Source organism: Austrofundulus limnaeus, unplaced genomic scaffold, assembly GCF_001266775.1.
Source record: "Austrofundulus limnaeus strain Quisiro unplaced genomic scaffold, Austrofundulus_limnaeus-1.0 Scaffold69, whole genome shotgun sequence".
In the NCBI taxonomy this organism is placed as follows: Eukaryota; Metazoa; Chordata; class Actinopteri; order Cyprinodontiformes; family Rivulidae; genus Austrofundulus; species Austrofundulus limnaeus.
The window spans coordinates 1,250,789-1,263,124 of record NW_013952471.1 but is presented as its reverse complement, the minus strand read 5'-3'; the positions used below and the strand labels follow the sequence as shown (position 1 = coordinate 1,263,124).

The window sequence follows — 12,336 nt, the reverse complement described above, 5'->3', positions numbered from 1 at the left end:
ATATATATACAGTATCTATTTTAAGTCTTTGTTTTACAGTTGAAGTAAATGTTTATCACATAATGTCTAATGTTACAGCTTGTCTGGGTTTCCTTAAAGGTGACAGAAAATTAAAAACATTGTGGATGTTAATATTACCCGACTCAATGCTGAAAAATGCAACAGTGACACATCCACCTCACTACTCTGTTACTCAGTTAAATGTCATCCAGGTTGCTGTGACTTTAACTGTATTTTCACTCCTCACATCAGTTTTCTTCTGTAAAACGTGTCTAGCTACAGGGTTGGAAAGTGAGCGGGACATTTTATCAAACAGTCCTTTCCTTTTCTTCCTTACATGGAGATATCTGCAGAGCTTGCATCCTGCTCAGCTTTTTCTTCTCCTCCTGCTTCATTTTGTGTGTTTTTTAATGCTGCAGGCTGGTTACAAGCTTATTAAATGATTCAGTAAGCTGATTCTCCAGCCTGGAGGTGAAACCTGTGTTCAGTACTGAAGATCAGATCAGATCAGATAGTAATCTAACACCAAACTGCCTTAATGCTGACATTTTAACTCTTAAAAAGATTCTGTAACTGATAATTCTTTGTTCATTTATTTAGCAGGGATATTGTACATCATTAACTCATTTTAACCCAAATTTTTCCCTTCAAAATAAGTGCATGCATTTCAATCCTTGGGCGTCCCTTTTACAAATTATTCATGATTTTTTCATTTTGTGTTGACTATGTTAGTGAAAATGTAGGTTTTGTGCTTGGAAACAATTGTTGCTGATGGAAAACGGCATTTTCTAAAAAATTTACACAAAAATGTTTAATCTGACCTATTTACACACATGAAAAACATGAAAAACAATAACATGCATAACATATAATAAGACACGGTTAAAAGTTCATTTTGGGTTCTTTTGGGTCTAGAAGATCTAAAACATCTTATAGTTAGAATTTGTGTGGAAAAAAAACTAACAACTCAAGAAGAATAGAATAAAAAATTAAACCTTTGACACCTAGCATAGTGCTATGTGGTATGCTAGCTGCAATAAATGTTGCTGTGCTTACTCTTCTCACGCTCAAAAGATGCATGCAGGTATATAAGTAGAAGGCTTTTTAAAGAATAAATGTACAAAATATTTCAGTTATATCTGCTTATTAAGGTGTTTTACTCACTTCCTCTTGTACCAGTTTGAGGTAGAYGTTTCGCTCCAGCAGGGCAGGCAGGAAGTCAAGGGGTCTTGTCATGTGACCATTCACACTAGCTACATGAAATGAAACCTTTAATTATCTGTCCAAAGCCAAAACGACACTTTTAGAACTTCCAGAAGTAAAACAAAATGTCTGGCAACTATTGTTGCTGGTGGGATTAAGCATTTTTGCAAATGTACCAAAATTAGCCAAAAGGCCTTTTAWAATCTGCAGTCCCTCAACATAAACAATAAAATAAAATTTATTTCCAATCCGATTACTACTAATCCCCTGAATCACAGCAGTGCATTGTTTTGGCAAACAAACACTGTCCATCAAGTTACCAGGTTTTGGGGGCAACTTGGCCCAGTAGCTGTGTTCCGATTGGAAGATCGATGGTTCGATCCCCTGCCCCTGCAGCGTGTCGATGTTTCCTTGGGCAAAGCACTTAACTCCCACTGCCTGCAGCTTTACTKAACACACAGATAAGATGCGTGGTGAAACCTGCCTGGAAGATACTTTGTCCATGACCAGTTGGAGATTTCACAGGCTTTTTGTTTGCCTTAATTTCATCTATAAAAAAAGATGAATTGCCTTTAAAACTTGAAGATGCTCTCTAACACGTGGCTCAGATATACCCATCTGCTCAATTCTGCTTTAGTTTGGAGTAAATGCCAGTCAAGACCTTTAAAGCTTTATTTTCTTTTGGTTTTTGTGAAGAAGCCACACTTTGGAGGCCAATCTTTCAGTATTTATTTTTTATTTTGTCATAGAACGTTTTTAATAAGGAGCTGCTTTCTTTTGATCTGTACGAGAGTCATTCATTAATAATAATAACTCAATCCAATCATCAGGGATTATTTTTCACTCTGAGCAGCTATTAAAGGGGACCTATTATGCAAAATTCACTTTTTAAAGGTTTTTTTACTCAACTTTGGGTATGTACTTCTTAAAAAATAGTCGTAGGACCAAAACAATTGAACCCAGGGGCATATTTACTGTAAGTAAATGTATTTATATTCATGACAAGTTTTATACTTCCGTCATTTTGTGATGTCACAAGCCGTACAACAATCCACCACATCCTGCGTTCAGCCCCTTACCTAGCAACCCCCGGGTGAGGCTCCACCTCCTCAGTATAAAAAGCCGTCACGGTGTTGTCCAATGCGCASCTCATTTCACAACMACCCTCCAATAGGGCAGTAGGTAGAGTGTTGGGCCAGAGAGCGGGAGACCAGGGTTCGTGACCGGAACGGACACAATTTAATCATTTATTTTCATTTGTTATGGACACGTTTTCTCATGTACCTCTATTGTTTAGCTTATTAAAGCCTTGTTAAAGCCTATTTGTTCGAGTTTCTGAGGTATTTTGACTGCTGCTCCCTGCTCTGGTAACAGCATGCAGAGTGAGCGCAGAGCAGAGGAGGGAGAGGGGACAAAAAGAAGCTGCGACCACGACTCTGCCTCTGGGTCTCTCATATGGTTGTACAACAGAGCTTCTGCTGTTATTAGCCATGCTAACGTAAACACTGGCTTTGGAGGGCGGAGTTAATGTCAACAGATTTTTGGAGGGCGTTACCAACAGAGCTCATTAACATAAACAGCTCTTCTGAATGGAAGTCAGAGCAGACAGAACTAGAAAATGGGAAATTTTATTATTTGAGAATTATTTTGTGCATTAAATTGAATGAACATGGTCTGGATAGCCCACAGACATACCATAAAAAATTTCTAGGACCCATAATTGGTTTCCTTTAAGCTTTTTTCTAAATGTCCAGATGGAGGTTTTTGTTTTTTAGTCTGGACACATTCGTCCTGTCTGCTCACCTTTTGCATTAGTGACAATCAGTAGTTGTTCACAAGTCTCATAATTAGTTAAATAGATCCACCTGTGGGCGATCTATAAGTGCAGGTGGACACAGAGAATAGACTGACCATAGTTAGAGAAAATGTCCCTTCTGTTTACATCTAGTCTGTCTGCTGCAAGTTACTGGCTGATCATTTTTCTCCTCTAAATTTATTCTCATATGGATTTTTAAGGGACATATCGTACAAAACCCACTTTTTAGTTGTTAAACACATTTTGTTGTGTTTTGTTCTTACAATGTAAGAGTGCAGAAAAGTTAAATTTAGTCACGGTGGTAGTAGTGGCCGCATCGATGAGCTAAAACCAGCAGAATGTGTCCACAGGGCAGAATTATTTCTTCCTTGATGAAACTGTATTGGAAGTTGTTGTGCTTCTAATCACTGCCAAAAGAGGTTATGGTTAATCTGCATGACGACCTGTCTCACCATATCAGAGTATCAATCACCAAAAAGAATTTGAAATTCCATTCATAATGGTCAAAAAAGCACAGAACAAAATGACACACAGCTAAAAATTTCAATCATAAATTATTTATTTGGAGGAACAACTTGGGCAAATGTTTCCTTTATTTTTAATTTTTTTGTTTGGCCTGCCTTTATGAACCACCACTCCTGGTGACTGTGATGTTGTTGCAGTGAGAGCTGCTTCACCAGAAGGAAATAAAAGTTTTAGATCGTCCTCCTCAGAGTTTAGATCTGTGACACAATCTGTGTGGTGACCCGAGGGGATCTTGGTGCACAAGAGATGTCCTTCCAATCAGACGGACCATTTTTTTTTTAATCAGCTAAAATTGGCCCTCGATTTGGACCGTGTGTTTCATTTAGCCTGAGAGCAACGCTGCTCGTCAGGTGTGGGCTTTGAGTTGAAGCACAAGAGGCCATTACTTTTAAAAAGKTAACTAAATTAGATTTAATGGCTGCGTTATTTCTAAGGAGCGCTGAGGGATTGAGCCGCTGACACATTCAGGCCCGTAATTTGTAATTTACCTGATTGTTCCAACGAACACTTCTGCAGCTGAAAACACACTTAACAAGCTTTTAACAGCTGTAAACAAATGACTTTTACAAAACCACTTATCAGGTGGTCATTAGAGCTGTGAAGTCTTTACTTCCTGAAATATTCAGCATCTAAAGACAGCATCAAGAAATGATACTCCTGCATGTGTTGCAGATATAAGTGACTGAATATATACATAAATAAATAAAACGTGTAGCATTATGTATCAGATAAATTCTTGTGTTATCTCTCAGGTATATGGCTCCAGAGGTCCTGGACGACTCCATAAACATGAAACACTTTGAGTCCTTTAAGCGGGCGGACATCTACGCCATGGGCCTGGTGTTCTGGGAGATCTCCAGCCGCTGCTCGGTGGGAGGTGAGGAACGAACTGGAAGATGAAACAACGGGGTGACGGGAGCATGGAGGAGTGCAGGAAGCCTCGTTTCAACTCTGGCTTTTGTTTTGTCAGGCATTCACGAGGACTACCAGCTGCCCTACTTTGACCTGGTTCAGTCCGACCCGTCGGTGGAGGAGATGAGGAAGGTGGTGTGTGAGCAGAAGCTTCGGCCAAACATCCCCAACCGCTGGCAGAGCTGCGAGGTGAGACACGCCGCTCTGACGGAGCTCCTCTCTGCTTGGTTGAACTGTTTCTGTGAAGGAGGCGGCTGATGTCCTGAGAAAAGTTATTGCAAGGCTTAGAAAAAGACTGTTTCTTGTCTCCATTTGTAAAATCAAATTGACTTTGTTGATTTAAACCATTGAAGCCCAAGTTTTTGCAGAGAAAAGTTTATAAAATCCCTGTCTTATAAAGTTTGAAACAAACCTTCACAGAATATAATAGTGCTCGTCAAAGAAAAAAATGCTCTCTGACTAGCCGAAGCTTGTATTTGATTTTTCAGAGTCCAGGGTTAAAACAACAAACATCACTGTTTGATTGCATCACCGGCTGAATCAGACCCAGCACTCCTTGAAGGGGTGCACATCGCTCACCGTCCTTCATGAATACCAGAGTTTTAAACTGAGATGTTCTTCGTTGTTTCCTCCAGACAGTTGTGAAATAGAAATTGCAGCTTTTGGTGCAGTTTCAACCAATCATCTTCACCCACTGCGTGATTTCACTTCTTTAAACCTGAGCCTGCATGATGAAAACATATTTGATGCTAGAAGATGATATTAGTGAGCGAATATTTCCACTTAAATTTATAGGTTAGTGTTTTGTGCCGGGAACAGCATTGTAGTGAAACAGACAAAGAAACAGAGTGCAGGGTGTAGTCCTTTCAGTTAGCTGACCTACAAGCAATTTAGACATGATCAAGAAGAGCAAGAGGGAGTTCTCCTCTTAACTGGAGGAGAAAAGTGCTTACATCACCTTAAATCAGAGACAACCTGTTGGAGCGATAGAAGTTTACTGTCTGACATTCTAAATGTGCCCCGAGCTGAAACCCTGCTTCAAATGGAGAGAAAATGACCTCACCAGCTGCTCTGTCAGCAAATGGTGTGCCGTCACTGAAAAGTGTTGACTGCAGGGACAAGTAAATATGAGCCTGGAGCCTTCAGAAAACATTATAACCAACTCTCACAGCTGTTCTTGTTAATTCATTTCTTCTTGTTAGTTGAAGAATAAAACAAAGCTGCAAAATGTTGGAACTTTGATTGCAGCTTTCAGAAAAAGCTGCTGGAAAATTAGACATTTTACGTCACAACAAAGTCCTGAAATAGTCTGACTAGAGCTCAGATTACATGATAGTGATGACTCTCAGCTAGGGATGCACTGATATGAGAATTTCAGCTGATATTGATATCCGATATAATTATTGCTGTTATGGCCGATAACCGATATTTAAAGAAATTACACAAACACACAAATTATATTATACATATACACACAAACACACTTGGGTCTTTTTTTGATACTGTAAATAAACAACCAGACTTCTGACTTGGCTCTCTACTGCAGTTATTCCTGGCTACGCAGAATAAATATCACTATCATGATCAAACAGATTCTGCTCAACCAACCATCTCCCCTCCTAAATCAGAAAAACAAAGCTAAAAAGTGGGAAATCAATATCAGACATTGATATCGGCCCAGTTTTACATATCATACCGATACAGATATTCAAAAAATTGACCAATATCGGCCGATACTGATATTAATGTTGATATATATTGTGCATCCCTACTCTCAGCTACTACCACACCAACGTTGAGTCCACTGGTGGGCAGCGCTAATCCAAAAATTAGCGCCGCAATTTCTAAAGCGCTTATGAAAATATTTAGGTCTGCAACTTCAAAAGTGCTTATGCCAAAGAAAAACTAGCGGAAGCTAACTTTAAAGAGTACGTTTAATTTGACACTTACTAGCTCGCAATAATTCATGTACAATATATGCACAACACTGCCAACTAGTGGTGTATGAGCCATTTTACAGCTTAATCCTACAACTGCCAATTGCTGGGGATGTGATTTCCTGAAACAGACCTTTGGCTCTTGGCGTAAAAATTAAAAAGTTGTTGAATGTGTTTAGGATTGCTAGTTTGGCTGCTTCTTTGTCTTTTTCTTTTGTTTGGTATAGATTTTTCATTAAAGAAGCATCAATAAAGTAATTTTAAAACTGTTTATTGGTAAACTGAAGCGATGCATTCTGGGTACATGACAAATTTGATTTGTGACGGGAAACGAAAGCACGGAGGACAGGAAACTATCTTCACATCAARATAAGAGCATGGTTGGATTTTAAAGTTTTCCATGTAGTTGCTCCAGTTGACCACTAGATGTCAGTCTTCATCAGCATAACATCTTTAAATCATTTCTGCGTCTCCAACCCCGTTGGCCGATTGCTTCGACCAATTACATCAAGTATTGAGCTCCAGCGTTTAAACTTTTTTTTTTTTTTTTAGAAAAGGAGCTCCGATTGTAAAGTAAAATAAATCAATACATACAAAATTTTAGTATGGATTACAAATGTTAACTGTTTTTGCTGGGACAGGGACTTCTAACCATTGCCTTCCTGCTACGTAAGCAGACACAAAGCATTGTGGGAAATGAGAACCCTGACCGAAATCAACAGTCAGCAAGGATGTATACCTTCTCAATAAGCAGTGGTGGCTGGTGGATTTTTCTCCAGGTGGGGCTACAACTCCAAAATAAACATATCTCAAAAAGCAACCACGCATGTACTAAGTTGTGTCACGTCAGTGTAGGCTATTTATTAAATAAACTGAAATAGTTTAAAAGCATTAAAAATGGTATTACAATGTCATGTAGAGTTTTATTTTTTGTACATAAATTTTGCCCTTGTTTTACTGGGAAGCAAATTTCTTCATGACTCTGGTTAAAGTCAGGATGGTGACCTCACCTCACCTCACCTCACATTAAATTACATTACATTACATATTTTAAGTTGTGTTCACTATTACTACACTATTGTATAACAATATATATCAATATAGCACAAATATGATTAACAAGCATTACAAAAGTCTTAGCTTTTCACTCACCTGTCTTAATCCATGTTGGGGCAGATCTTGATGCTTGAAAAACGAGGCAGTCAAAGCAAAGCAGTAGCCATGCTACAAGCAGTTAGCTTAATCCAGGACTTGGAAAAGTGTAAATTCTCCCTCTGTCTTTGTCTCTTTCATGTCCTTCTGATCAGGTCGCTTTTCTATTTAAAGTTTCTCCTGGTGTGTTCTCTTCTGAAAAGGTTTTGTTTTAAGACTAAGAGACTTAGCTGAGTTGTTTTTAGCTTCTCCATTTCTCCAATGGGTCTCCAAACTCCGCCTACCGACCTGCGGCGCTATGACGAGTTTTTTTTTTCTAACCTCTTCTGCTAGGACAAAATCTGCAGAGCCCCAGAACCATAAAATTCCGCAACACTTGATTGGCCAATTTAATTTTTAATCTGCCTAGCAACTGTATGAGACTGGTTAAGAGACTGCTCTCCTGGGTCTSTCTGTGAATCGCCCCATGACAGAAACGHAACCAGTTTGTGGAAATTTACTGGTGAATAAATGTCAATAGGTGGAGAATATAGTTGATATAATTCATATTACATGTAGACACACACTAGTGAGTAAAACCAACATTTACAACTAGATTTATAAAAGTATATTTTATATTTTTCTTCTTCTTCTTCTTGTCAGGTGGGGCAGCGCTCCAGCGCCCCCTATGGACCAGCCGCCACTGTCAATAAGTGTGTTTATCTGGGAGGGGCGCTGTTGGATAGATCATGTGTGTTGTGATTCATTGACAGCCATAACTTCCGCTGTTCAAGATAATGATGACTGGTAGATAATTAGTTAGTGGTACTGCATTTTAATTTTAGAAAGTGCAAATCCGCTTATGAATTATAAAAATTAGTAAGACCGCTAAAGCGCAAATGAAATATTTAGGTCCGCAATTAGCGGATTTGTGCTTTAGCGGGCGGGCTGGTGCCCACCACTGGTTGAGTCCAATATTTAGTCATTTTTGTGTTTCTCGGGTTGATCAACTGTGGTTGATATCTCAAATCAGGTTGATCCAGATGTTATTGAATTGTAGACGTAAACCCAAAGAAAACCTCTCTTGTGGCTCGTGAGTTTTTTTGCTAATAATTACACAAACACGCAGAGGCGGTTAAAGCTCATTCTGCCTGTCTTTGAGATGTAATGAAAGAAATCAGTTTTCCTTTTCTTAAGTTGATTTGTTTTGCTTCTTTTCTCCTCTTCCCATCATGCAACTGTCTGTGTTCTTTCCTGTAAGAGAAAGAAGTGACAACAGGGCACCTTGAGGCTCCACATAATAATGAAATGATTGGTTTCCTTTCTGCTGTGTGCAGTTTTGGTTATTATTTTCTCTGTTAAAGTCCAACCTGACTGTTTTAAACTCCGTATTCACTCATATTTTCTTCAGCCCTAAACAAATTCACAGCTCACTTTGAAATGAAATCACCCTTCAACTTAAAACAAAACTCCTTACTGGTATAATATCTGAAACAAACGCTGACTCGACACCCACATGAAGCTAAACCTTCTGTAAAACTCTGAATAAATAATGATGGAAAACTGTGCGTGTTCTTTTCAAACACCAGACCATTTTTCACGTACAGGTTGGATCTGGTTTCATTGTTTTGTCTGCAGGTAAACATAAGAATGTATGTAGACAAATAAAGAGCAGCAGACACAATAAGAGCTGCTCAGATAACACATCAGTGGTTTTAAAACAGACACTCCAGACGAGCAGACCAGTTTAACAAGTTGGATCTAGAAAATACCAGCAGTAAACAGGAGTGTTTGGCTGCACTGACGGGTCCCACAGTCCAGGAGCAAAAAGGTCTCAGACGGTCAAGACGAGTTGGTGAAGGGAGTCAGAGGTGGATTGACCTCAACCCCCCTTTTGATCGCTTTATTTAATATAATAAACGGTGCCAGGTGGTTATCATTAGATAAAAAACATGGTTGAAACGAGGAACAAATCTTCAATCTTTCCTGCAAAACATGCAACAAGGACCTGCAGCTGCTCTCGAGCCATGATGCTGAAGTAATGGGAGGGAATCATAAATTTAAGCTAATTTACAAATTAGGGATGTCCCGATACCAGTTTTTTCAAGACTGAGTACAAGTACAAGTACTTTAGTTTAGGTACTCACCGATACCGATACCAAGTAGCGGGGTTCGGGTGGCTTATCTGTTCAACTTGTTGAATATTAAACAGAATGAAAATGAAATGCAATTATCATGCAAAAATTGATGGGTAAATATTGTGTTTGACAATAAAAAGGTAATGCAAACTCTGACAAGTAGGTAAGTTGGTATATATATATCACACCATAACTTTTGAAACCATTTATTTTATTTCAAACAGGCTCTTTTTTATAAGGCCACACTCCCTCTGAATGTATTAACAATACAAATACTGCAAAACAAATGCTGTTGCATACATTAAAAATATAAGTTATTTTTTACACATTTTCCTCAACATGCAACTACCAAATTTAAATTAAAATGTAAACTATAACGTAAATTTTAGCAGCACATCTATAGAAGTTTRCTCTGCTTCAGTCTTAAACTGTTAACAAAAAATGACTAATAGTAATAAAGTGCAGTAAATTTCAGTTCAAACTTAAATGGAACAACTAAAACAAAATCTCAGAAGAACCAGAGGGAAAAATAAAATGCTTTTACAACAAACTTCCTTCCATATTCTGCTTATGTCTTAGTTTGTTCTACAAGAAAGAAAAAACAGCATTGAAGTTACTGCAACAACTGCTGCATGTACTGCTGTTCATGAAGGCTACTGCTAGCAGCAGCAAACKCTTTGAATTCTTTGTCATGTCTTGTCCTCAAATGTTTMATCAAATTGCTGCTGTTAAAACATCCAACTTTCGCTCCTCCTCCTCTGGACAGTTTAGCAGAGCACAGCAGACAGTCTGCTTGTTTGGTGTCCTCCGTGCCGATCTTAAAATATCTCCAAACTGCCGACCTTCTTCTTCTACCGTCATCGTTCTTCTTCTCTTATTCGGGGGTGCGGTCGGAAATAACTTGTCAGTACATTAGCGCCACCGCCTGGTATGGACTGTTGTTTACCCTTTGTGCTGCAGCGCAGCACAGGAGGGGACAAAAGCGGCATCGGTTAAGAGTATAGGCCGGCTTTTACGAGTACGAGTATGAGTACTTGATGCTGGTATCGGACCCAATACTGGTATCGGTATGGGGACACCCCTATTACAAATTGATTGTCTGAAGGATGGATCATCATTTGCTGTATGGATGTTCCATCCTGTGCTGTGCCACCGTTATCTTCTATATGTTCATTTGATGCTAGAAAAGTTTGACGATTTACCTTAAAAATGCTTGAAAAGTGCTTGAATTTTATTGCAGGAAAAGTGTGCAAACTTTGAATTCATTTTTAGTTTAATTTCAGTTGTAGATTTATTGTCTCTGAACAGTGTGAGTCCAACTCTTTCTAAATATTACAGTGAGGTCWGCTGAGAGTCTGTGGGGTTTACACAAGCCCCCTCCTCCCTCCCTGAGTGTCCCACTCTGTCACTGGTGTTTAAATGCTCAAACGTGTTGGCTCACGCTTCCATAGAAGAACCCATAAATCAGACGGGCAGATTTAGGTACGCGATGTATCGGGTGCAAGTGTTTTAGCCCTTCCATGAGATTCAGCTCAGGAGGCAGTGGAAATGTGAGGAGAGACGAGGYTTTATTCCGCCTGATGGATGAGACTGTGTCGGCTGCCATAATGAGCAGAGGAGGAAGTTCACAGAGCTGCTACTATATTTCCAGCAGACACACACTGAGGCACGTTGACTCATAAATACCAGACGCTTCTCACAGCCCTGCTGAGGCAGACAGGAAGTAACCAGTTCCCTGCAAATATTTGTCATGTCTGGTTGCAAGTTGTCTGTTCACTCTGGAAATCAATACAAGCTTGAGTCCTGATTAAAGGAAAAGAGTCTAACTTTAGTCTGTTGTGATCATTTTCGTCGCSTAGCCTTGCAGCTAGCGCCCTCTGCTGCCCTCCTCTTCCTCCTGCAGTAACTGTTGTGTTCATCCCCTCCTGGGTGCTTTGCATCCTGGATTTGTAGGAATCGAGACTCTGACAGGAGTCTCTATAGATTTAGTTCTGGTCTTTCCACTGTTTTAAGGTTTTTAGCTGAAAATGAGGCACATTGTGCACTTCAGCTTACATGTGAATGAGTGTGATTGGGCCAGAATGGTTTTGAGGAGGCATAAAACATTTAGCAAGGAGGTGGTGGTTTATTATTGTTGTGGCAGTGTATTGAATGGAGCAGGGCAGCATAGCCATGACAGGACTAATCTAGACTCATGCCTTATCTACAAACGTGATTGTGACGTGGTTATGGAAAGAGCAGATCAAATTTTAACCTTGAGAAACCGATTAATTCAGTAGTAAAGATATCCTTTTTTAAACCAAGACTTTTATCTAAAGTGAAATTGTTTTCTACTTTAATGACCTTGAACGGGTGATTCACACTCTTCATGACTGCAGTCAGTTCAGAATGCTGCAGCTCGTGTTTTAACTCTAACAGTCTCTACATCGACTTCCTGTTTGTTCTAGAGCTGATTTCAAAGTTTTATTGATGACATATAAGTGCCTGAAAGTACAGACCCCTGTCTGACCTCCTGTAGCTTTACGTACCCTCCAAGTCCTTTAGATCTAATGAGCATTTGCTTTTAGCCATCGTGAGGTCCAGACTGGTCCTCAGAGGTGTGTGTGTGTGTGTGTGTGTGTGTGTGTGTGTGTGTGTGTGTGTGTGTGTGTGTGTGTGTGTGTGTGTGTGTGTG

General features: G+C 39.4%; 1 protein-coding gene across 1 annotated transcript in view; it reads left to right on the top strand.

The window, feature by feature from the left end:
- tgfbr1b (transforming growth factor, beta receptor 1 b) overlaps nucleotides 1-12,336 on the top strand; it is a 72,993-nt gene that overhangs the window by 50,127 nt on the left and 10,530 nt on the right. Inside the window, exons 7-8 of the mRNA XM_014010457.1 lie at nucleotides 4,297-4,421; nucleotides 4,515-4,645. Of these exons, the coding sequence (XP_013865911.1) occupies nucleotides 4,297-4,421; nucleotides 4,515-4,645 (256 nt within the window). The remainder of the gene's footprint in view (nucleotides 1-4,296; nucleotides 4,422-4,514; nucleotides 4,646-12,336) is intronic.